This window comes from Fukomys damarensis, unplaced genomic scaffold (assembly GCF_012274545.1).
Source record: "Fukomys damarensis isolate Sample0158 unplaced genomic scaffold, DMR_v1.0_HiC HiC_scaffold_37, whole genome shotgun sequence".
Taxonomy (NCBI): Eukaryota; Metazoa; Chordata; class Mammalia; order Rodentia; family Bathyergidae; genus Fukomys; species Fukomys damarensis.
In genome coordinates, this window is record NW_022900949.1 from 53,540,812 (window position 1) to 53,567,677 (window position 26,866).

The following is a 26,866-nucleotide window of genomic DNA, read 5'->3' on the forward strand; positions in this document are numbered from 1 at the left end:
GAAAACATGATGCTAAATTAAAGAATCCATACACAAAAATCACATATGGTGCCATTTACAGGAAGTACCTACAATGTGTCAATCCATAAAAAAGAGAAAGTAGAGTGTTTTCAAGGGGGAGGCAAAGGGGAAGTGGGGTGACAGCAATGGATGGATGTCTTCTGAGAGTGATGGAAGTGCTTCGGAGTTAGACAATGATGATAGCTGCACAGCTTAATGAATATACTAAAAACTATGAATTGTTCACTTTAAAATTGAGCATTTAATGGCAAGTGAATTATATTGTAGTAAAGAAATTTTAAAACAAAATCAGGGGGGCTTACAGAGACAAATGCTGCAAATGTGTTGTGAATCTAGGAATAAAATGCGAATTTGTGCCTCCAGGATGGAGGAGAATATTGATAAAACTGAGTTTGCTCAAACACATGAGAAAAGGAGTTTCTTACCCTTTACTGTGTTAGTATAACCTGGCATATCTCTAACAAACTGGTACTATCTATCAAAAAAAGTAAAGCGCGTATCCTGTGATCCAGAATTTTCAACTGTAGAAACCTAAAATAATGTGAGGCTGGCATGCATGATTCGTGCTCAGTGAATTTTCTTTTCTATTTTAAAAGTGATACTCTCAGGGAAAGATAATAACTTACACAATAAATTTCTGAAGCCAAATTCAGCTCTCACTTCAGCTTTTTTGAAAAATAATAAGAGTGATGGTACTGTAGTATGGTTTGACCACGAAGTTTCTGCTCTTTTAATCTTTGCAAGCTGCATACAGAGGAAAGTAAAATTCTCCCCTAACCATACAGTGTCTTCTTTCTGGGGGTTCTGAGCATAGGCTAATAAAACAGTTATCAATTCTATGTAGAGTTCTAGCCTCTTGATAAAAAGAACATAGTGGTGGGGGTAGGTAGGGGAAACAAAACCTGAGCCTTAGACAAACTCCATGAAGCTAAAAAGAAAGTCAAACGATAACTCTTAGTGACTACATATGAAGTCTCATGAAAATGAACAGTAGCTATGCAACGATTGGCAAGATCAATGATTACTGAAAGAAGTACCTAAGTGAACCTCTACTGTCTGTTCCTTTAATTCCTTTCCCAAATTGTGATATCTCTTTAAATATGACATGACTATTATTTGTAAGAACTATGCTTTGTCCATCAAATAAAGAGTTATAACAATGCAGAAAAAGTCCACAGAGATGACAACCATTGGGAATCCACTTTTCTCATTAAACATGCCCCAGTCTTTTAGCCAATGAAGACATAGCCTGTAGTGAACTTGCCAAATTCCAGGAAAAGGATTAAGCAAAGAGAAATATCTTATAAAACCTACCCCATAACCTGGCAGGTGACAAGTGACAGGCAAAACTCCGGGGTCCATATTTATCACCTCTGCTCTGGAGCTGGTCCTATGAAAGTATAAACCAATGACAGCAAAACTTCTAGAGCTTTCAGTGATAACAAGAAGCCCACTGTGGCACGTGTGCCATAGGTTCACCACCACCAGCATAGACCATCAACTAAGCTGTGCCACCACTCCCAGTGAGACATGGTAGGGAGGCAGGGATTGTGACATAAGCAAATGCAGATATATGTAAAAGCCAGACCAGGGGCCTGCTAGTAAGGACACCACCAGTGAAGACCTCATAAACAGCCAACTTCCTGCAACCCCAAAACTGAAGGCCTCACCAGGAGGAAGAGTGACCCCTCCATTGAAAATTGACAGCAGAACGCTGGTACAGGAGGTGTCCAGAGCCCTGGGGACCAGGTGGCAATCATACAGACATCATGGAGACTGCTATGTGTGTTTGCTCCCCATGCTGTACGTGGCAGAGATGTTGTCCTCATTTGTGCTCCTGCCTGTGCTGCAAGTTCATCTTCACCTCGGAACGGAACTGCACCTGCTTCCCTTGCCCTTACAAGGATGAACGGAACTGCCAGTTCTGCCACTGTACCTGCGCAGAGAACCCCAACTGCCACTGGTGCTGCTGCTCCTGGGCCAATGATCCCAACTGTAAGTGCTGCTGCACGGCCAGCAGTAATATCAAGTGCTACTACTATGAGAGCCGTTGCTGCCGCAATGCCACCATCATATTCCGCAAGGGCCGCCTCAAGAGCATCCTCATCTCGTAAGTGCCTGGCACTCAAGATGAAACCACATTGGCTCGGGAAAACTGGGGACCTCATACCAGCTGTAGGGTCCCCAGAACCAACCAGTGCCTCTCTGAGTCCACTTCTTTATTTGAAAAAGAGAGTTCAAGAATTCTGTAGCAATTAAGGGTATCCTAAAATCTCATGTCTAGACCCTGAGTCTCAAATTCAAGCTTCATTAACTATGGAAATGAGTGTTGAACCCTTCTGAGCCCCAACTCTTACAACTGTATCAGATAGTGAGAGCTTATACTTAGTGTATAAGCAACTTGCCGGGTACTGTATTCATGACCCAGCTCAACCCTCACCCTGTACCCACTGTAGCCCTGAGGAAACTGAGTCTTGGGGGTTAAGTTGCCCAGGATCACACATTTAATAATACGCAGTCAGGGTTTGAGTGCAGAATCTGTGCTCTTAAATTTAAAATGTTATATACTAAAAAATGGAGACCATGATACCTGCCATCGTCAGGTAGGTATGAGGATTAATGTATGTGCTTTTAAGTCTTAACAATATAAATTATTCTTCTCCTTCCTGTGAACTCTTGATAGCCGAAATGTTTATTGAAAAAGTGAGAACTTCTATGGGCCCCTTTTGACCCTGGCAATTTATGTAAGTACCTAGACACCCGTGAACTGCTGCTAGCCTTCTCACCTTTCCTGATACAGAAATCATAGCAGGTTGGCTCTTAGTTACTTACTTGTGGTAGTACTTCTCCTTGTTGTGCACTGCATAGCCTCTTCCTTCTCTACCAAACTGGTCTTTTTATGTCATGCACAAGGGGAATCTAGTATATTACAGACAGATTTCTCAGAGGAAGAAGGGGCATAACAGCACTTTTAGATGGCAAGATTAGGAGAGAAAACAACAATGGGAGGCAGGTTTGAAGGCTTTCAAGGCTGGAAAAGCAATTCTGTGAGCAAAGGTTTGGATTCGAGGGAAGAATGTGATCTACAACTCAATTAAGCACTTAGCAGATGTCTAATAACTGTTATCACCACCCATAACCCTGTTATGATATCTGCATGAAAAAGAAGCTACAGATTCTGGATGTGAGTTTACAAATTCTAAGATGTGAATCTTCTCTTCATTGCCCCATTCTCTGTGCACCAGCCATGGAAAGACACTCAGCCTCTTTCAGCTGAGTAAGAATGAAATTGGAACTCTTGGAAGATGTCTCAGGCACCAGTGGCTCCCAGACTTTGTTGTACAGTGATACCACCTGGAAATCTTTAAAATATTCTAATGCCTGTCCCTACCCCTAGACACTATGATTTTTTTTTAGTCTAAAAGTACAAACTGTGCCTCAAAATTGTAAAAGCTCTGCCACCTTCAGGTGATTCTAATATGCAGAATGGCCTGGAGTAGGCACGGAGAGAATCTGGGAACCTTGCCAGCCAGGTGAGAACCCAGGTACAAGGACAACAGGCCTGAATCTGACAGGATATCCAGCAAGAAGACAAGGCTGCTGGGCTTGCTGACTGCTCTGACATAGAACCAGTGCCCCTCGAATGCGCATTTCATCCCCTGCGTCTTGGGGTTGGGGGAGTATTGCAAATGCCAGAAGGTCAACTCTGTCATACTGGGTGGAGCTCAGCTCCCCACTGGCCTCTCTTTGCTGTGCTCCTGCTCCCTGTGCTTGTGACCGCCTCTTCTGCCCAGCAACTTCCCTCACTCTAGTCTCACTCACCATCTCAGCCTCATTCTTTCTGTCATTTCCCTTCTCATCTTTACTACGGCTTACTTTGACTTCCGGTCAAACCTACATTTGCTTTTTCTCTTCCACAACCTCTCCCTTCTTCCCTCCCTCCCTTTCTAATTTCTCACCATATCCTTTATGGTATACACTGATTCTGAGTCTTACATTTTTGCCAAACTAAAGGAAGTCCATCCAACTATCGAACAGACCTATACCTCCGAGGTGCCCCTTCAGCCCCAAGCGGAAGGCCGAAAAGCAGAGAGGAAACAAAGAGAAGAGCTTAGCCCAGCATCCCAAATCCTAGGGCAGTGATGGTTTACCTTTTAGAGCTTTCAGCGATAACGAACAGCTCACTGCAGCACATGTGCCATAGGTTTGCACCACTAAGAATGAGATTTCCAGGTGCTTGATTCTACAGGAGGGAGACTGTGGCCACAGTGCCACTCACTGCAGTATGTTTGAGAGCTTCTTTGAGGGGCTGGACTCTGAGAAATAGGTCCCTGGCCAAGAGATAGAATGGAGACAGAGATATAGGGAAAGGCAAAGGCACAAGGGAATGCAGCCCAGTGCAGCACCAACACACAAGCATTGCTGTAGGTCATGCATCTGTTCACTCCTCCATTCCCATAGCTAATTCATTTATTTTCATGAACTGCTTTTGCTCTGCTTGTAACTTCTTAGGCCATAAACTTAAATTTTACAAGAATTTTCTCACTTCATCCTTTGTTCTTACAAATAAATATAGGAAATTGGCCTCAGATACTAGACAAATAAATGATCTTAACACACATAACCCAACAGAGATATGTTCTTTCACGGACTTGACCACTATCTTCCTGTACTGTGGAATCTTCCTCTACTGTGGACATATGTTGTTAGTAGCAGCAAGACTAATTATAGTGGCCACACTTGTTCAATGCTTATGATCTACTCTAAGCTAAGCAATTAGCATGGATTAGCTCATTTAAATATTATTAAAAACCTCATTAAGGAAGTAGTGTTGTGAACTTTGATTTAGCAATAAGGAAAATGATATGAGGGAGGTTAAGAAACTCTCCTCAGCCAGGGATTTAGCTCAGTGGTGCCACTGCCTGTCTCACCAGTGCAAGGTCCTAAATTCAATCCCCAGAAGCAAAGGAAAGAAAGAAAGAAAGAAGAAAAGAAAGAGAAAAAAGAAAGGAAAGAAAGAGAAAAAAGAAAGGAAAGAAAGAAAGAAAGAAAGAAAGAAAGAAAGAAAGAAAGAAAGAAAGAAAGAAAGAAAGAAAGAAAGAAAGAAAGAAAGAAAGAAAGAAAGAAAGACATGTACTATGTATTACCTGTTGGTCTGGGAGTTAGATCATGTGCGTATGTTCTAGATTTGGCTCAGGTATTGACTTCCTGGTGTCCTGGAGACTACCCTAACCGCCTTGCTCTGTGTTCTCTCCTGTGTTCAATAATAATAATGTTGATGCCCTCTAGGCACAGCCCACCAAGAACACACTTGGAGTTGGACAAGACTGGGTTTCTTGATTCATTCCAACAAGTGGCAACTTATCCATGAGCCAGTGGGAAGAGCCTGGATAAGAAAGCATCAATGAATTACAATAGGATTTGGCTGGTGGGAGGTGAGAACATGAGGGTTGTCTTAAAAGAAGATGGGAAGAACAGTATGAGCGAGCCAGGATCTGCAATGGCAGCGGGGTGGCAATGGGGGAGAAGAACTAGTGGCAGTCACCTCTATTAATCCGTATGGGATAGTGGTCATTTTGTGATTTGCACAATGTTCTTGTCTGAGTTCCAACATTATGGAATGGTTCTGTTCTGTTTAGATTCATCACAATCACAATGCCCTTGTGGGTGTCTGATGTAGATGTTTCATGACATTACTGATAACCAAGGAAACACCAACATCCAGCTGACCGCTGCAGGCCAGTCTGCTGCATCACTCTTGCCAGAAAATTGCACCTAAAAGCTGCAGATCTCTTCCCGGGATTGCTTTCAGTCCTTAGAGGTATTAAATTAATTTTAATCTTCTCAAGAAACTCTGCAGCATGAATGAGGAACAGGCAGAGAGGTCACCCAATTAAAAGATGAAGGAGGCAGCTGAGAAGCCAGGCACCCTGGCAGAAGCCCGTATCTTCCCCATCCCACTGACATGCCTGAGAGACAGAGCAAGCTCTCCTGTTTCCTTCTCCCTGCAGGTCCAAGACTGCTCTGCATGTGGGAAGCAGTGGTACTCAGGTGGATGATGTGAAGTCTTTACCAGCGAACAGCCACCTGGTCGACCATCTCAGTTGCCCCATGTGTAACCGGCTGCACCTGCACTCATTTATGCTGCCCTGCAACCACAGCCTGTGCGAGAAGTGCCTACGGCAGCTGCAAAAGCACGCCGAAGTCACAGAGAATTTCTTCATCCTCATTTGCCCGGTTTGCAACCGCTCGCACTGTATGCCCTATACCCACAAGATGCGGCTGCCCGAAAACTACCTGCGCAGCCGCCTTACCAAGCGCTACATGCAGGAACACGGCTACCTCAAGTGGCGCTTCGACCGCTCCTCAGGGCCCATCCTCTGCCAGGTCTGCCGCAGCCGTCGCATCGCCTACAAGCGTTGCATCACCTGCCGCCTCAACCTATGCAACGAGTGCCTCAAGGCCTTCCACTCGGATGTCGCCATGCAGGACCACGTCTTCGTGGACACCAGCGCCGAGGACCAGGACGAGAAGATCTGCATCCACCACCCGTCCAGCCGCATCAGCGAGTACTGCCGCAGTGACAACCAGCTGCTCTGCACCTTCTGCAAGGTGGCTTTCCACAGCGGCCACGACACCGTCAGCCTCATAGACGCCTGCTCCGAGAGGGCTGCGGCACTCTTCAGCGCCATCGCCAAGTTCAAAGCAGGTCCTGGTGCTAGCGTGTGTGTCTCTCCCTTCCAGAGTAGCTCCTGGTACAGGAACTGATAGGGAAGATGGCTTGGGGCAAGCTATTAATGGCAGCCTTACCTTCGCCCACCAAAGCAATCTGTGGCCTGGGAAACACCGAGCTCCCCTGGGGTCACGTAGCATTGTCCACACTGGCTGCTGCCACCAGCCACTTAGCCTCCCTGTGCCTTGGTTTCCTCTTCTGTACAATGGGGATAATAGAAGTAACTCTCTCATTTAGTGTTGTGAGCATTAAATGAGTTGCTCTTTGTACAGTATGCAAAAAACTGATCTGGCATGTAAAAGTGCATAAAGAGTCTATAATCTCCAAGTCCTCTGCCTTCATTTTCCTCTTTGGAAATTAAGTTTGATTCTCTAGTTTCCTGAAGTTCTGTGTTTTGTCCTGAAGTTGGATTCCCACCCACCCAACCCTCCCAATTTTCAGGGGAAAAGGATTAAGTTAACACCAAAAATCAACCCAATTTAAAATTTTCCTCCATGAGCTTTCCCCCCAAAATTTTAGGGAATAATTTAAATGAACTGATAACAAACACAATAAATAATAGGAAAACTCAGGAATAGCTAATAATATTCTGGACAACAGCTTGTTGTTCCTCCACATGCCTGTTCATAATTGTTTATATTGGCTACATATAAAATACTTATAGTTCTATAAGGGAAACAGACCTTGGTCTCTAGGATGGAACCAAATACAATAATATTTCAAGGAGTTCAGTAAATGACCAATAATTTCTGGATGTGACTCCACCTGGATAGATTGGAGGACCCTAGGGATCCTTTTAGGGCCCTTCACTTCCAAGAATAGCACCTTGAGCAAAGGCCAATTCTACAGAGGCCTTTGAAATACAAATATATCCAATCTCAGTAATTCTACAGTGCAGGCATTATAACCACCTTCATGGATGTAAGAACTGTGGTTCAAAGAAATAACAAGCACAAGGCAGCTAGTAAGAAGCAGATCTAAGCTATCCAATGCCCTTATTGATTGCACAACTTTCATTTCACAAGTACTCTGTGCTAGATGGTAACTAGAATTTAAAAATAAAGCCATGAGGGTGGACAGCTACACCATCCATCCATGGTCCATATCCTTAAAGAATGGCCCACCGTCAGTGGCCAAGCAAGGTGCCCCAGATCTAGACAGCCCTTTCCCCTTTTCTCTGTCATACAGACATGCCCAGACACAGAGGCAGGAGGCAGTTTTTCTCTGAGCTGCCCAGAAAGCTCCCACTGCATGTAGAGAAACAGACTGCCAATTTTCATGTCACCTGGGACTCTCATCAGCATGGATATTTCAGGAATACCTTGATTTTCTCAACTGCCACATACTTGGAAACAGCATGAATGGAAAATTATTCCATTTTGGAGCCACCACCAAGGAAGCCTCATAGAAAAGAAACCCTGTTTGAGGAATAGTGCCAAGAAAAATTATTAGACCCGTTGACTCCTACAGGGTCTTCTTAAGATAATACTCACTGCCTGCCCTGGCCAGGACTTAGATAGACTCTTGGGCTTCAGCATTGGGAAGGGGCTGCAGCCTATAGCCTGCAGTGGCGCTCATGTGGCTGTAGGGAATCAGGGTGCCGACATAGGAGAGGCCCGGGATGGTTTTCTCAGAATCCAGGGCACTTTTACAGGTCAGATAGCAAACTTCTATTCAGAGTTTAGGTGCAACACCAGTATAAAGTGCAGGACTGTTCAGAAGCTGGGAGGAGAACAGAGCTACTGGTGAATTAGAGGTCAGGTAGATAAAGAACTTAGCCTGTTCTTCATTCCTGAAAGAACAAATACAACATTTTAAACTACACTTTGAACTTGTTCTTGAGTACTTTCCTGACAGGTGTCATAAATGTTCATTTTGAACATATCCCCAGATATTTAAAAGTGGATGATCTGAGAATTTACACTGAAAAATAAACCCTTCATAGAAGATCCAGTTTGGGAGCCTTACTAACTACCTATGCCCCTCTCTCATTACTACAGAGGAACAGGCTGATCAATGGTTGTTTTAATTTTTTTAAGTTCCCCCTTGTGATTCTAATGTGTAGCAAAGATTGAGAACTAGATTAAGAGTTCAGAAATGTAGCTCCCTGTCACTCAAAGTGTGGTCCAAAGGTGGTATCGCCTAGGAGCTTGTTAGAAATGCAGAATGTCAGCCCATCTTGCCTATTGCATCAGAATCTGAATTTTTAGCAAAGATGCTCAGAAGATTCCCCGAATTTTATTGTAAACCTAGGTGAAAACTGCCTCATCTGGATACCTGAGCCCCATCTCAGGCCAACTGATTCAAAAGTTCAGCATGTGGGCAAGAAAAGTTTTGTTAAAAAAAACATTCAAATGATTCCAGTGATTATAGAGAACTGAGAGCCACAGCTGGAGAAATTAAGAAACATAGGTCTTGGTGTTCAACAAATGGATTCAGGGACAAGGTCTAGTTTCTCCCCTGTACTGAGCATGTGACTTTGGACAGTTAAATCACCTCTCTGAACTTTAGTTCCCTTAAATGGGAACAATATCTCATTATTATACCGAAAGATACATATACTATGATAATATATGGATCTGGTTCATAATATATGGATCTAGTTAATAATAAATGATTAATAAATAGCAGCTAGTTTTCAGTATATTGCCTGAAGAAGACTTTGATTTGACTTTGTTCTAAGGTCAGCTCTTGCTAAGCCATCCTATTTGTAAGGCTTTGGAGTGAGTGAGCTTATGGCTTCTTCTTTCTTTTCTCCTCTCCTGGCACTGCCCCTTCTCCCTTGTCTGAAAAATTCCTTTTCTAACTTTCAGAACTTTGCTGTATATAATCTGAACTAATCTCTAACAAAGCAAAGAATTTCCTCTCCAAGTTTCTTTAACAGCCAGCAACTATTGAATAGTCAGAGATAATAATGCATAACATGGAATTTGAGTTGCCATAAGTCACAACATGATTGCATACAGAGATCAGGAAGAACCTTACAGCCAAAGTGAAATTGCAAACTAACAGTTTCCTGTTATTCTTCTACCTGCATTGCCTCAAGGCCATTGTGAAGGAAGAGGTCGGCAAAGGAAACGGAACCATTACCGAAAAGGCCAAAAAATTATATTGCCAGCATTGACCTCCAAAATACCAGAAAACAAAACACCTTTTGCCTAACTCTTTTCACCCTGGTAATAGTGGTAATCAAGGTAGCTGTGGTCCCTTTTCTCATTGTCTGACAGGACCCTAAGTTTCTTTTACTGAAATGCACATTATTCTTACCATAAGCCACCATTCATGGAAGACCAGCTTTCTGTGGAACAAGGGTGATGCTAAGAACCAAGAGCACTCCCACCAACAATGGAGAAGGGTTCTTTTTTCCCGCACAACCCCGCGAACATTTGTTATTGGTTGATTTCTTGATAGCAGCCATTCTTTGTGGGGTGAGGTGGAATCTCAGTGTTGTTTTCATCTGCATCTCTCGAATGACCAGTAATGTGGAATATTTTTTCATATATTTACTTGCTGCTTTTACTTCTTTGTCTGAGAAATGTCGTTCATTTCAGATGCCCATTTTTTAATTGGGTCTTTATATTTGGGGGGGGCTGGTTGTTTTCAGTTCTTTATAGATTCTAGATAATAGTCCTTTGAGGAGCAGCTGGTAAAATTTTTTTTCCCACATTGTAGGTTGTCTCTTAGTTCTGTTGATGGTTTCTTTTGCAATGCAGAAGCTTTTTAATAAGATGAGATCCCAGTTGTTGATTCTTTCTGCTAGTCCCCATGCTACTGAGGATTTGTTCATAAAATCTTTTCCTATGCCAATGTCTTCAAGAGTTCTGCCTAACTTATCTTCCAGCAAGTTTAGTGTTTCTGTTTTAATATTTAGATCTTTAATCCATTTGGATTTTAATTTAGTGCATGGTGAAAGATAAGGGTCTAGTTTTAATCTTTGGCAAGTTGAGATCCTGTTTTTCCAACACCATTTATTAAAGAGGCTGTCTTTCCTCCACTGAGGATGGTCATCTCCTTTGTCAAAGATGACGTAGCTGAGTACGTACGTCTGGAGTTGTTTTTGTGTCTTCCAATATGTTCCACTGATTCTCAGGTCTGTTTCTTTGCTGGTACCATTTGACCCAGCCATCCCTCTTGCTGGGTATCTTTCCAAAAGAATTGAAAGAATCATATCACAGTGATATATGAGCACCTCTGTTTATAGTGGCAGTTTGTAATAGCTAAACCTTGGAAACAGCCCATTTGCCCATCAGTTGGAAACTGGATAAAGACAATGTGGTTTTTCTATAAAATGAAATACTACTCAGCCATAAAAAATGAGAACTTAGATTCATTCATAGGAAAATGGATACATATCTCACTCTTCCCATTTGAAAGAAACCCATCCCTTTGTCCCCTCCTATTGATCTTCTATTGAACTTTGATTGCTCAGTGTGTTTGCTGGGGTTTTTTATTCATTAAGTTTATTGGTACATTTTAGGTATACACTATGATGACATTCATCATTGGGAATTTGTACCATTACGTGGTTATTATAATTATATCTTGCTTCTTTTTTTTTCCCCATTCCCCTGCCCTCCTGTCAACCCCTCCACCACTCTCTATTTACAAAGACTTTGTTTCCATTTTTTCCTTTTGTTATATGTATTCCTTTCCCCTACACCTACCACTTCCCTTTCCCTTTTGGACCTTTTCTTTGTATTTCATATTATCTATTATACATTTTGATCTTTAAAAGAATCATACAATAGTGCTGTATGTGAGACCATGTGCATAGCAGCACAGTTTGTAATAGCTAAAACTTGGAAAGGGCCAAAATGCCCATCAACTTGAGACTGGACAAAGAAAATGTGTTTTCTTTCATTTACAAAATGGAGTACTATTCAGCCATAAAGCATGAGAAACCAGAGACATTTATAGCTAAATGGATGCACATTGAGGCCATAACGTGTAGGGCTGGATTTTTGATAGCAAGAATTCTTGGGCAAGGCATCATTTAGAAGAAATCATCAGTTTAGTTCTTTTCCTTCTTTTGTAAAACCTTACCTTTCATTTCATCTGCAATCCAACTTGCAGACAAGTGCAGTTTGGTGAAAATCAATGTCAAGAGCAGCCATAAACTTTCATCCTCAGATCTGAGGCCACAGTGGTCACTGTTACAAAACAAAAGTATGCCAGGAAAGCATGGTGGGTTATACCTGAGGGAAGTTTGAGAGGAAGAGGAAGGGAGGGAGAGAGGGAAATTCATCTTGTAAACCTATGCTGGCCTGTTTTGCCCACCTACGAGTGCCTTCCCTCCCCTTCCACCCACTTCCATGGAGCCCGATATAATTTGCTCCAGTTTCTATTATTTTTGACATCTGGGGAGATGAAAATTGTAACCATGATTAATGTGATTGTTTTACAGTCCGATATGAAATTGATAATGACCTAATGGAATTCAACATTTTAAAAAACAGCTTTAAAGCTGACAAAGAGGCAAAGCGAAAAGAGATCAGAAATGGATTTCTCAAGCTGCGCAGCATCCTTCATGAGAAAGAGAAGGTCATCATGGAACAGATAGAGAATCTAGAAGTGTCCAGGCAGAAGGAGATAGAAAAATACGTGTACATCACAACCCTGAAAGTGAATGAAATGGATGGTCTAATCGCCTACTCGAAGGAAGCGCTGAAGGAGACAGGCCAAGTGGCGTTCCTGCAGTCAGCCAAGATTCTCGTGGACCAGATTGAGGACGGCATCCAGAGCACCTACAGGCCCGACCCCCACCTACGGCTCCACTCCTTGCACGGCATGCCCCTAGACTTTGCTGAGCTCTCCAGTGCCATCCATGAGCTCTTCCCCACAGGACCCAAGAAGGTGTGCTCCTCGGGGAACTCGCTGGCCTCTCCCTATCCCAATCGCTCAGAAAAGATGAATGCCAGGAAGGTCACATTCAGCACCCACAGCTTTGGCAACCAGCAGATATACCAGCGAAGCTCCTCCTTGTTGTCTTTCAACACCACTGGCGAGAAGACCAAGATGGGTCTGGAGGCACAGTATGGGAGGGCACAGTCAGCTGCCCTTGCCAAACCCACAGATGGCTTCTATACCTACTGGAGCACTACGGCAGAAAACCAGCCTGTGCAGGACAGCAACAGCTTCCACAACTGGTATTCATTCAATGAGACCTCTGTGAAGACCCCAGGCCCAATTGTAATCTACCAGACTTTGGTGTATCCCAGAGCCGCCAAGGTAAGGAAGGGATGGGAACAGGTCGAATAATGGAAGTGAGTAGTCATGAAAGGTTGTGTATACTTCTTTAACCTCTAGGATCTGGTCACTTAAACCTGCTCTGCTGACACCTGTGGTCAGCCCATTGAAAGCCTTCAGTAACCCAAGATTGGCTTAAACCATTCAATGTACTAAACTCATCCTCACAAACACATCTGAATGTCCCACACTTAACCCAAAGGGAACCACAGTGGAACCAAAAGGAATTTGAGGAGACTGCTTTGAGAGTTAAGTGTTTCTCAAAGGAATGCTTGTAATAGAAAGAACATAGAATATAGAAATGCAGGCTGTTACCTTTTATTCCTTCTTCCCAAAGAAAATATTCAGACTTTGTGATTTGAAAAAAGTTGGAAGGATAATCCACAACATAATTCCAGTTCTTCCCTCCTGAGAGTCACTTTTTTTTTTAAAGGAAAGGTCTGGAGAGTGTAGTCTCATAGATCTCTAAAGCTTCTGTCACCTGGCCTCAAGAGACATGATTCCCTTTTGGCCTTCATAACCTACAATGGACAAATGATCTTTTAAGTCCAGCTGTACCTAAATTGAATTGCTTGTGTGATACCTCATAAAATTCAGAGGCATAAAGATTAACATATAGCTAGATAATCCATTAGAGTATGTCTTGTTCCTCTGGGGTTCTTCAAGGACCACCTTCCAAGCCAGCCTTTCACCTGCTTCCTTGTGACAGAGCCCCAATAATCTCAGGATATATTCATCCTCCCCTTTGGATCCTAAACTACACCTGGAAATCTTGTTAAAACATAGAATCTATTTTAGTAGGTTAAGTCTTTTTCTCGAAAACTAATTTTGCTATCTACAGATCATATACTTTGGTATAAAGGATTTATCTAAAAACAAACAGAAAAATGAACACTAGACACAGGCCAAGTTTCCCTTCCCCGTTTCCCTGAGATGTGGTAATCTATGTTTTGAAGTCTATAACTAACCCAAGAATGACCGCACAGAAGCTGTCAGACACAGTGAGGTCTCCCTGACCTTCACTTAAAAGATGCCTACGACTGGGAAGTTGACACAAAATGATACTAAACCAGCAAGGTCCGCAGTGTAAGTAACATCAGGTTACAGATGATAGCAGGGTTTCATCTCCATGTCGACCCAGACTTTGTAGAGAGCTGACAGGTCCCTTGAAAACATTGGTGGTGTCTGCCTTATCCTTGGGCCTGGAAAAACTTACCCAATCCCATCTACCAGTGGCTCCTGGATGAACTCGAGAAAGAGGCCTATACAAAACAACCCAGTCAAGTCACTGATTATCAAGAGAGGATACCTAACCTGCTGTCATACAGTTGGAGTAAAAATATCATTGATCCCTATTTTAGGGTCTGAGGAATCACAGTGCTCAGCAATGCAAGACAAGTCTGTGCTGGTATCGCTCTCAAATCTTTAGAATATTTGGCCCAGAAAATACAAGTGGTACCTCAGTTTAAGAATTTAATTTGTTTTATGATTTGGGGGCAGATGGCTGCATTTGTGTATGGGTGGGAAAGATGGCTGTGGTCCTGTTTGTTACCCGATGTCTGTGAACAAACTAAGCAAAATTTTGCTGAATGCTTTTGTTTTCAAGCTTGTTTGCAAACAGAAGCATTCATGAGCTGAGGTATTCCTATATTTTAAAAATTAGTTTTATAAATTGTTAATATGTATTGTAAAAATCCTAGAAACTTTAAACTCAGTTTCATTTCTAGAAATTTCTTCCTTAAAAAATTTAAAAATTTAGATGAAGACTTAGGACCAAATGTATGCATTGCAGCATTTTTTAATGAGATTATAAAATTAGAAATAACCTAAATGTTCAACTATAGGATAAATTATTTATGGGGCAGTTTTTTGAAGATAGTACACTTCTGAATTTTTAATAATATAGGAAAATATATAAAATATAATAAATGAAAGAAGGAAGCCCAAGTAGCATAATCTAAATTACATGTATCTGTATGTTTATGTGTATTCCAAAATTGAAAAGAAATAATAATGAATTAACTAGATTGTGAGATTGTGAATGATGTTTATTTTCTTCCCTTATACTTTTTCTGTATTTTCTAAGTATGTTACAGTGAGTACTCTTGTTTTGATAACCAGAAAAAATCAAATTTCATTGTTTTAAAAACATTTGTAAAATTTGTATACTTATAAATTAACTCTATTCTCATAACCTTTATGGTTATCAAGACTTTAGTAAAATCATTACATAGTGGCTTTTAAAAAGACAAGCAGTATAAAATAGCAATGTTCCAGACACCATCTGCTAATTGAGGCTTATTAAATATATCCCTTCCTAGAAGTTGGTATTTTATGCTTTGGGTGTGAACATACATCTCCCATTATTTTATAAGTTATTTAATCGCTTTGGATGTTTCCTTCCAATCAGAGTTGGAATAGATACTCTTCTCACCTTGAAGCATTCTATGGTTCCACTGGAATTTGCCAACACTGTCCCTTAGGATCCCGTGAAAAGGATAGTGCAGACTGTCTTCCAGTCTGTGAGGATTACATGAGCTAGAGATGGTAATGACTGACATGAGTCTGATGCATAATAGGTATTCAATAAATCGTAGCAACTCTTGCTAGTGATGTTGGAAGGACAATTGTCACCTCCAAGTTGACCAAGAGTAACAGAACCCAGAGTAGCATTCTTCTGTTTCTGGAGTCTGTCAAAAGCATCATGCCAGCCAGACCTTTTCACACATCCTTGCTCTACTGTTGAACAGGCTGCAACTCCAAGACCTCAACAGTGGCAGGGGATGCGGTCATCTTAAACTTGACCCCCAGAGAGGCACAGTATAAGTCTTCACAGGAAAGAAAGCTGAGCGGGTGGTGGACTAGCCCCACACCAGCATGTTCATTTCTTCCACAGGTTTACTGGACATGTCCAGCAGAAGACGTGGACTCTTTTGAGATGGAATTCTATGAACTCGTTACTACTCCTCCTAACAATGTGCAGACAGAGCTCTGTGGACAAATTCGGGACATAATGCAACAGAATCTGGAGCTACATAACCTGACCCCCAACACCGAGTATCTATTTAAAGTTAGAGCAATCAATGACAATGGTCCTGGACAATGGAGTGACATTTGCAAGGTAATGTGCACATTCTTTCTCAAACACACTTTTCTTGACCCTCTCCACCCAGAAAATTTGCTAACGCAGGATCAATGAGAAGGCTAAATTGCCCTCTACCAGACTTTGCAAATAAGACCTGAGAGTTGTCAAGTTATGCTATATTTGAAAAAAAAAATTGTTCTAGGCATTGTTAGGAGGTATTAGGGTGCAGAGACTGAGAGAAAAATAAAACATAATCCCTATTTTCAAGGTTCTTAGGGTCTAGTAAATTTTTGTATGAGAGAATAAGAAATAATTGTAATATGAGAAAAAATAAAAAGGGGATCCTACCCCCAGGCAAAGACAGTGCAAGTTTAACAAATAAAAATAGGATACCCAGGAGTAAGTTTGAATTTCTCACAAACAACAAATAAAAATTTCAGTATAAGCATATCCCACATATTATTTAAGACCTCTATATACAAATAATTTTTATCTGAAAGTTAAGGAATAGCCACTGAACATGTCAGGTAGGCTCCGAGAAAGAAAACATTATTTCTTTCTTCTTTGAGATACAAGGTTGGTTCTCCTTTATACCCCAGGAGGGTCACGCACTTGTGAATATAATTTTATTGATATTAAAAGAAGAAAAATATTGAGACTGCCCAGAGCTATCATACTGTGTAACTATGATGGTGTTCTTTGGAATCAGAGTAGATTCTGTCTCAATCAAGGATTCTTTAGAAGCCAAAAGGATGAGTCCATTCATTTCCATTTTTGAAAAGGGAAAATGTATGTGTGTAATAGAGAGAGAGAGAGAAAGAGAGAGAGAGAGAGAGAGAGAGAGAGAGAGAGAGAGAGAGAGAGTAGAGAGTTGGAGGTCTCATCAGATCCCTGTCAGGACATACCTCTGATGTGATACCAAGGGAACTAGAAAACTAGAAGCACCCTCCTCCTCCCTCCCATCTCTTTTTCTTTTTGAATCTGCACCATTTCTGACTAGCCTTTAGTTTCTGCTCCTCTAAAATCAGCTTGGAGCCTGCATGTGCAATCTTAACTCTAATACCAATATCCGATTAGCCACCTTCTGTTTGTCTCCTGGTAAGACGTATGAAGATGAGAATCTGGCGTGTCCTGTCACTCCCTCTAGTGGTAAGGGGAAAGCAGAAAGTGGGGTAGGACAGGATTATGCGATGGGGAACTAGTCTGTGAGGCGGGGCTACTCCATCCAGATGGCCAGGTCCTGCGGTTTATGCTGTGCTTCTGGAACCCAGCACCCTCGTGCATACCCTGCCCTCCCACAGAGGTCAGACGCTGGCTTGTATGGAAAGGAAGAGGGATGGAAGGCCTGCTTGGGCACTTCTCCTACTGTACCCCAGCTGCCACTCTATTGTTGGTCAGTTGCCCCGAGTCCTGCTGGTTCTTGGCATCCTTTCCTTCAGAAAACGGAATGCCAACAACTGCTAATACATTTTGCAGTGTCTTCCTAACTGTGGATTTTTCCTTTTACCCAATTCCATCTTTTCAGGAATCCCTCAGACACATCTTTACCATGAAGGGCACTCAGTACTGTCAGTAATTTTGTTAAATGCACCTTCTGTCATTTCTGGATGACCGACACTGGGTGGAGAGACTGAAGTGTGTTCTGTCTGCCATTCACCCTGTGGGGCCCTCCCTGGACGGATGCTTTGTTGCCCCTCTCACTATGTAGACTCCTTGAGAACAAAATTCACAGCTCCTCTTTCTCCCACACTGCTTACCCCAGCAGTTTGCATATAGAAGATTTTTAATGATTATTGAATGGAGATATGAGTGGAAATAGGACCAATCAAATGAAAGTATGAATGGATGTCTAAATTAAAGAGTGAAGAAACAAATTGATAAATAAAATTAATAATTACAAAGTACCACGAGATGCCTGAAAGCTAAGCATTTTATGCAATCAGTCAAGAAATATCACTATCTAAAATTGTGTTTACGTGATTAATTTGCCTTCTGTGTAAGAGAAAGAAATGCATTCCAGGCCCTTTGCTTTTAACAATATCTAAATGAGCAGAGCCCTAATTAATGAGGCTTTCTGGAAGCTTCATTTTTATCTGACTCAAAGAGCCACAGTATAGATTTTTCCTTCAGAAGAAATTCTCCCTCCCTTCTTCCTGGTTGTATTAGCATTCCAGAGGAAACACTGATTTCCTTAACACTTGTCATCATTTGCATAAGTAAAGGCTTCAATAGCAAATGAAAACAAGATGGTATGTTTGAATGACATTTATAAAGCTTCATAAAAGTAATGACTTTAGCTCCTTCCTATAAAATCGAGATTTTTTTTTCCCTTTGGCATCAGCGCTAGGCTGTATTCCTGAAAGGTTTCATTTAAATGCTGCAGTAAGGCAGCAGAATCATTTCTTATCCAAAATGCAATATTTCCATCCTATGCACTTTTATAAAAGAAGTGAAATAACACCTTTTATATTTGATTTGCAAAAGTCTAAGACTTGTTGATTTTAAGAGATTTTCTCGAGTAGAGAACATGTATCAAGAAAATTAAGGCTTTTTAAAGGTTCCATTTGAAGGTCAGCTCTATGCCAGATGCATTATCAGTCAAAGTTCCAACCACCCAGAAAGGAAGGCGTTCTTGCCTAATTTTACAGAAAAGGAAACATGCCCAGAGGGGGAAAGTGGACTCACATCACGTGAAGGAGAGGTTATGTTGAAACCTAGGTCTGTATCCAAAGCCAAAATCCTTTGTCGCCCCTACACCATACTCAGATGCTCTGGAGAAACGTGGTCTCAGCTCTGGAGTTAGAATACCTCATTCTAGGAGAATTATGTGGAGGCCAACAGTAGGCAGAACTGAGGTTTGGGGGTTATTGCTTTTGTGAGACAGGGAAGGAGGAGGAGAGAGGGAACGAGTGGGGGAAGAGAAAGAAGAAAAAAAGGAAGAAAGGAAGGAAGGAAAGAAAGAGAGAAAGAAAAAGAAAGAAAGAAAGAAAGAAAGAAAGAAAGAAAGAAAGAAAGAAAGAAAGAAAGAAAGAGAAAGAGGAAAGAAAGGAGGGACAGAGGGAGGTTTGGGAAGGGAAGAGAAGGAAGGAAGGAGGGAAGGAAGGAAAGAAAGAGAAAAGGAAAGGGAGAAAGAGAGAGGGGAAAGAGAATCATACGCTTGGGAGAGTATTGCTTCTTGGCTCATGTGCCTGGCTCCAAATCCCAACTACATTGTGTTGCAAGCTCCATGAGGGTGTGCATCACTTTGGTCTTCATCCCTCCTTGCTCCTTTGCTCACAGTCCCCAGCTGGAAGCCTCTAGCACCAAAGGGCCTACTTGCCAATTTTGAAGGGATAGAAAAACATGCTCTTAGGAAAGGCATGTTTCATTTTCTTACTTCATTTTCTCTCCTGATCTTCCTCTGACCCTTGGCATATATGATGACCACTATTCCTGTTTGTCATTATAGTCCCCTTACTTTGATATGCGTTCTCTCTCACGCTCTCTCTCCTTCTCTCTCTCTCTCTCTCTCTTTCTCTCTCTCTCTCTCTCTCTCTCTCTCTCTCTCTCTCTCTCTATATCCCTCACAACGTACCACGTTCTCTCTCTCTCTCTCTCTCTCTCTCTCTCTCTCTCTCTCTCCAAATTTCAGCCAACTTCCATGAAGTCTTCTCATGACAATTTGTCTGAGTGGTTTTCATTTGCTTCCATAACAAATTAGTGGCTTAAACGACACAAAATATTTATTGTCTTATGGTTCGGGAGCTCAGAAGTTCAAAAGGGGTCTCACTGGGTGAAATCAGTTTCAGCAACGCTGTGTTCCTTCTAGAGGGTCTAAGGAAGACTCCTTTTCCTTACCTTTGCTAGGTTCTAGAAGCCACTTGTATTCTTTGACTCACGACCCCTTCTTGCAGCCCCCGCAAAACCACCAACATTGGGCTGAGTCCTTGGGCTGCCATCTCTTCTGCCTGCACCTTCTACATGAAGGGATCTTTGTGATTACATGGGACCCACCTCTTAGGACTCAGACCATCTCCCTATCTCAAGATCAGCTGACTGGTGACCTAAATTGCCTCTTGCCATAAAGCATAACATATTCAAAGGTTCCGGGATTGGGACGTAGACATTATTCTGCTGCATAATCTGTAAACTAGCTTATATTACATTTGTAGCTAAAAATTCAGGCTCAACCATAGTCACAAGTTGGTACTTTTCTGAGTCTTTCTCTATAGCTTCTCAGAAAATGCAGAAATTCCTGTCCCTACTCATTCTCTTAAAGCCCTGCTCTGTCTGCCAGCCCCTGTGTGTCTGTGTAATCAAGAGTAGTGCGGCTACCCTAGGTCTCTAAAGTGCTTCTGTCCCCCTGCTCATCCCAGGTCCTTGCCTGGCCATCACACAATGCCTCTCTGCTCTTCCTCTCTCCCTGCTGCAGACCCTCTCAGGCTGGAAGAACCTGAGTTCCACACTCAGAAGAACTAACTCTATGGCCACCCACACACTGGCAGTAGCTCCAAGCCCTGGAATGAAATATAAATGCTTTGTATTCTCTATAAGGTTTATTGTTTTTGGAAAAGCTGCTGCCCTTCCTATTATCAGAACTCTGCCAGTTCCACTCTACTCAGCCTGAAAATATCTTGAATCTTGGAGCAAATATCATTTAGGGTCAAACTGGAGCTAGCTTTTTTAACCTCACAGCCACAGGGTTTAATTAACGACCCACCTCAATTTATGTCCGTTATCAACCCCAATCTATGTAAGGTACTTTTCTTATTTATATATTCCCTTTTGTGGCATCCATTCTAATATATTTCATATGTATCCTTTTTTGTTTTAATGTGTTTTTACACAATGTGTTTTATTTTCCATGTTAATTCATTTACACAGTGTTGCCTTACATATTTTGCTTTGTTTCTGGCCCATTTTTCACTAAATTGTGTATTCTTATAATCTACCTATGCTACTATGGGCACTTTGTCCCTTATAGGTACGCAGATGACCCCCAATAATGCTGTTGTGGGCAGCCCTATGTGTGACACCTTGTTGGTGGGACGGGGATGTGAAAGTTTCACTGGGTTGTTGTACAATCTGCTAGGGCTGCCATAACAAAATGTTACTGAGTAGTTCACAAAAACAACAGAAATTTATTTCCTCACATCTATGGAGTGGGAAGCCCAAGATCACTGTTCCAGCAGGGTCTGTTTCTCCTGAGGAGTCATCCCTTGGCTTACAGATACCACCTCTCATGTGTCCTCATGCATGCACCTCCCTGGGGTCTCAGGGTCTGAATTTCCTCTTCTTCCAGGATGAATCAGAGCTCACCTCATGGCCTTGTTTTAACTTTATCACCTCTTTAAAGGCTCTACCTCCTAATACAGAATTACATTCTGAGCTCCTGGGGCTTAGGATTTCAACATACAGACTTTGGAGGGACATGATTCAGCCCCTATCAGATATACACCAGGAGTGAAACTGCCAGGTCATAGAGAAGGCGAGTGCTGAGTTTGATCCCATCTATGAACACTTCCATAAGGAATAAAGGATGGCCCTTATATTCTAAGATTCACCTAGGTTCAGTAAAATCTATCTTTCTATCTTGCTAACCTAATAGTTATGAACTGGTTATTTTATTGGTTTTTTTTTGTTTGTTTGTTTGTACAAGGGATCAAACTCAGGTTCTTGTGCTTGCAAAGCAGCTGCTAGCACCACTGAGCTAAATCCCCAGCCATTATTGTTTTAAATTTCATTTCATATACTTGTAAGTTTTAAGAATTTACTGTCCTATAAACACCCTGTTAACATCCTCTGTCTGATATTCTATTGCATTTTTCTCCTCCTAGGTAATTTTCAGCATGTCCTTATACATTCTAGATAATGGTTTTAGACATTGCTAATATCTTCCCCCTTCTGACATTTGTCTATTATCTCTGTTCATAGTGTACAGTACTTCATGAAATAGTGGAGATCTTCAATTTTTGTCCAGTCAAAGTTGTCAATTATTTTTCCTTAAGTTTTGACTTCGTAAAGCTTGGTTTTCAAAGATCTTTCTTCAACTTAGATCACAATCTTCCATCTATTCTTTTATCAAAAATTAATTTCACCTTTCAAATTTAGCTCTTTAATCCATTCAAACTCTACCTCTGAATGTTACATAGAGATGTACCTATTTTGCCATCTAGTGAGCCGGTTTTCCCAATGCCATCTACCAAGCAGTGTCTTTTCTCTATGAGTATATAACAAAGGTGATACTTTAATCTTGTACTAAGTTCCTATGTATTTATGGGTACATCTCTGCATTGGTCTATGTTGGTATCCCATTGGTCTCTGTGTCCGTCATTAGTTTTCTCTCACTGCTGAGACAAAATGCCCAACACTCAAAGTTAAAGGAGGAAAGGTTTATCTAGCTCACAGTTTGTAGAGGTTTCAGTCCATAATCGGCTGGTTCCAAGGTGGGGTGGCACATGGCAAAGGGGCAATAGTTCATGGCAGACAGATGGTAGCAAAGCAACAGGGACTTTGACATCATCTTTCTGCCCCTTTTATCTTATCCAGGCTACTTAAAGTGCTACCCTTAATCCCATTGCCCTGGAGCCTAGCACTGCCCATGAATCAATCCTAGAGTCACACACTCTAGATCCAGCCACCTCTGAAAAAGCCCCACCCATGACCGCCTGAGGCTTTAGGGGGACATCTAAACACAAGCCTTAAGAGTGTCTGTCCCTTTGTCAATACCACACTGGTTTTACTGTCTCAATCCCAGCTTTGTGCTTGGTTTTCATAAACTGCTAAGGTATCTACATTAGCCCTCTTTCTATTTTAAGTTCTGTTGAGATAATCATGCAGATTTATTGCTCCATATAACTTTTGGAGTAAGTAAATTTAATTTTTTCTTTAAATGCAGACAGAATTTGAGGAAGACATTGAGTCTTTAATTAGGAGATAACTGGTATATTTGAAATATGTTTGAACATTTATTGAAAGTATTTTATATGTTCTTTACCAGAGTTTTTAAGTTTTTTTCCTGTAGAGTTATTATGCCTTCTTGAGTAAAATATTATACTTTAGAGATCTAATGTACAGCATGAGCACTATAGTATTGTATATTAAAAATATGCCAAGATTTTAAGTGCTCTGAGCACACGCACACACATGCACACACAGTAATTATGTGGGATGATGATACACTAATCTTCTTGATTGCAGAACTTATTTCACTACATATATGTATATGAAAACATCATGTTGCACACCTTACATATATCCAGTAAAAGTAAAGTTTTCAGACTATTGATTTTAAGAATGTTTTGTATTTTATTATATTTTATAATGGATTATTTGTTTAGAATAAAGACTTGCTATTTGTAGATTCATCTGAATTCTACTTTGAAAATGATACCCTGTACATTGACTATTGTTATTCTCTTTATCTTGTTATAAAATTTTGTTTTATTTTTCATAAAATAAATGCTACATGGGACACAACAAAATCTCTCTCTCTTTCTCTCTCACACTCTCTTTCTCTCCCTCTCCCTCTCTCTCTCTCTCTCTCTCTGTCTCTCTCTCTCTCTCTCTCTCTCTTTAATACCAGGGGTCAAACTTGTGCCCATGCACTTGTGAGGCGCAAAGTCTCTCTCATTATTCTGAGAGTTGATCTGTTGATGATGCTTATTTTTCCAGGCATATACATCTATAAATGATTATTTTATTTTTTTCCATACAATCATTTTTTGGAACCAGGGATCAAACTCAGGACCTTGTGCTTGCCAGGCTGGTACAGCATCAATGAGCTACATCCCCCCACCCTCCATACTGTCTTTGAATTTATGTTTTTCTTCCTTAATTGCTTTGGGTAGGACCTTCAGCCATAGATAAAATGTTAACAATGACAGTAAATATTATCATACTCCTGATCTTTATGTTTCTCTACAGTTATTTTCTATTTAGTTTTTGTTGTATATAATACTTATTACATTAAGGAAATTTCCTTTTATTGCCAGGTTTCTGAGAGCTTATGCATAAATGATAAACTTTATTAACTTTTTTGCATTACCCGAAATAATTGTATGATTTTTTTCTCCTTTAGGCTATTATTAATAAAGTTAATTACAATAACTGATTGGGAGTGCTAGGGATTAAACCCAGGGCTTTATGCATGCTAAGCATACATTCTACTGAGCTACATCCCCAGCCCACAGTGATTTTCTGATGCTAAGCTATCTTGCATTCATGAAATAAACCCTATGTGATTGTCATGTGTTTTTTAAATACTCTTTCTTTAATAACTATTTCAGCTATTTCATGGAGCCCCACATCATCATTTTTATTTTAGATTATTACATTTATGATCATAAGAGAACTGGGTTTATAATTTTTGCTTTTATCTACTTCTCAAACCAATATTTCTCTATCTTAATAAAGGAATCTAGAACACTTTTTCTCTTCTCTATTTTCTGGAGCAGCTCTGTCTTAGAAGTTTGGTAGAATTCATTTGGAAAGCAGTCTGAGCCTGGAAAGCTTGGGGCATTTTTGGCAAGAGAACCGACATCAGCTATCATATCCATTTCTTTACTATCAAGTTCTGTCTTTTTGCTTCTTCTGTCCTCTGTTTATCTAATGAACTTCTTTGTACATACAACTCAACCCTCTATGGCCCATTCACATGTTGCACTTGGTCTTTTTCTGTGAAGGTCCTGCCTATAATTTGAGCTACTCAAATCCTCTATTTTCTATGATTCAGTTCTTAGGCCCTCTTACTACTGTGACCCTTTCCTCATCGTCCCTGATAGCTCAGTTTGCATATGCTATTTATTTTTCCTTTGTCAGGGTTATAGCTATGCATTATCTCCATTTTACTTAAGAATTGGGTAATCTATCAAGTATATAATATGACCTTTACCGTACACGCAGCTTTGTTTTCTCTAAAAGCAAAAATAAATTTTATAAAAGTAGACAACGTAATGCTAGTATATATATTTTTTGTCCTTTCCCTTTGTAAAAATAAAAGGTTACAAGTTTTACACATGGAGACTTTGCAATTTGTGACATGTGAGACTTTGTGATTTCCTCTTCACCATCCCAACTCCGTCTTCTCCTTATCTGCCCTGCAAATCCCCATTTCTCTGGACAGAGCCCACTGGACCCCAGGACTCCTCCATCCGAGTCCCAACTTCACTCCCTAAATGCCACTGTAGCAAATGGGTATTTGTAAAGAATGAGAATGCTGCCAGACCAGAGACACGGAGAAAGGCACCACCTTCCAGGGAAGACATGGAGCCCCACACCTCAGTGGAGCTGGTGTGATTTCTAACTGGATCCTTCCTGGCCCTCACACCCAGTGCAATGTGCCTTTCCCACATACTACAGACCATCCACTGATTTCTGCCTGTGCCAAAGGGAAACACTTGACATACTTCTAATTTGTAGACTATTCACCATTTGTCTACTCTTCTATGAACCGTCTCTTTAACATAAGTGGTAGTATTAGGATTGTATAGATGAGAGACAGTCATCCCTCTCCCCTCTTCCCATTCTGGAAAGAAAGTCAAACATAGCACCTGAAACTTACAACTGACAAGAGCTATGACAGAAACAAGTACCAGAGGATGGAGGAAGATGCGGGGGGGGGGGGGTATTCTGTAGTGACACCCATCTGGGTCCAGCCTGCCTGTCCTCAGCACTCAGGTAAATGAGCTGACTTAAGGGAAGGAGGACCTGGTCCATGACATCACAACCCCTCCCCAGACCAGCTTCTTCAGGTCCTCGAGAAAGCTGTGAGCTCCTCTGTGCTGAGGTTTCTTCCTCTCTCAAGCAGGGTTGAAAGTACTGGCCTTCTGCGGATGCTGTAAGGAGTCAAGGAGATGATGTGTACAGTTCTGCTCTAGCAGGAGCTTGCTGGGCTCCTAGGAGCCAGGGTTCCTCTGTGGCAGCAGCACAGCTCTTTGCTTCTCATTACAGGTGGTGACACCAGATGGGCATGGGAAGAATCGAGCTAAGTGGGGCCTGCTGAAGAATATTCAGTCTGCCCTCCAGAAGCGCTTCTGAGCCCCTGCAGAGCCCCTGCAGAGCCCGCTCCGAGATGCACCAAAAAGTAGACACACACACACACACACGTACCTATGTGTTGTATCTTTCTCACCACATTCTCCAAGGAGCTTGTACACAAAAGTTCCCAGGACTGTTTTCCAACAGGAGCCTTCTGAGACCTAATAAAAACAAATGCCTGACATCATGACCTGCTGGACTGCTCTTTGTCCATTATGATGAGACTAAGATACAGACAGCAAATCTGTACGTCTCCTTCAGCTCAGGTTCAGCCTAGGCTCAGCAGTCTGTGGTGCTGTGTATGGCAAGCACCTTGGGTGTTAAAAAGAGGACTCTGCAGTGGGGTCCCTTGGGTGTGCATTTTAATGCTGATTTGCTCTGTTTGAGTGAGTCACTCATTGATGGGGAGCTCATAACTTAGCACACAATCTATTTCAAGATTAAGATTAGCCAACACTGTAAGAGTGCCCTTCTTCATTATTGAACCTAAATGTATCTTTCTATAACTTTCACCCCTTGTTCTGCAGTATGCCTCTGGGCCATAAAACCTATGTGCCTTCTCTCTTCTCCTCACTTCCTCTGTGCCCCTGAGCAAATGAGGAGCCATAGACTCCTGGCTACATTACAGTATTACAAGAACAGTTACCCCAGGGAGCTTTGTTATGATCCTATTACTATAAATGATAGCTTGAATCCACTATCAGATTCGGTATTACCAGATAATCATTTCTGTAAAAAGCTTCAGAATCATCATTAGCATGGGG

At 41.4% G+C, this 26,866-nt stretch overlaps 1 protein-coding gene and 1 long non-coding RNA gene across 8 annotated transcripts in view; one reads left to right on the forward strand and one right to left on the reverse strand.

Moving 5' to 3' along the window:
* Positions 1 to 26,866, reverse strand: part of LOC104851054 — a 236,978-nt gene that overhangs the window by 4,668 nt on the left and 205,444 nt on the right. Inside the window, exons 1-2 of one of the 7 annotated variants that reach the window (XR_777141.1) lie at positions 26,175 to 26,246; positions 11,798 to 11,904 (exon numbers count right to left, since the gene is read on the reverse strand). The exons of the other annotated variants lie outside the window; for them this stretch is intronic. This is a non-coding gene — a long non-coding RNA (uncharacterized LOC104851054). Of the gene's footprint in view, positions 1 to 11,797; positions 11,905 to 26,174; positions 26,247 to 26,866 lie in introns of those variants that run through there. 7 annotated transcript variants of the gene reach the window in all.
* Trim42 (tripartite motif containing 42) lies at positions 1,670 to 26,180 on the forward strand. The gene is made up of 5 exons (XM_010608212.2): positions 1,670 to 2,131; positions 6,033 to 6,730; positions 12,159 to 12,982; positions 15,897 to 16,121; positions 26,016 to 26,180. The coding sequence occupies exons 1-5, from the start codon at positions 1,791 to 1,793 to the stop codon at positions 26,100 to 26,102; spliced, it is 2,175 nt and encodes a 724-aa protein (XP_010606514.1). The 5' UTR covers positions 1,670 to 1,790; the 3' UTR covers positions 26,103 to 26,180.

Coding starts and splice junctions, on each gene's coding strand:
- Trim42 (XM_010608212.2), top strand. CDS start 1,791: ATGGAGACTGCTATGTGTGTTTGCTCCCCATGCTGTACGTGGCAGAGA. Junction 2,132..6,032: donor CTCAAGAGCATCCTCATCTC/GTAAGTGCCTGG, acceptor TTCTCCCTGCAG/GTCCAAGACTGCTCTGCATG. Junction 16,122..26,015: donor AATGGAGTGACATTTGCAAG/GTAATGTGCACA, acceptor TTCTCATTACAG/GTGGTGACACCAGATGGGCA.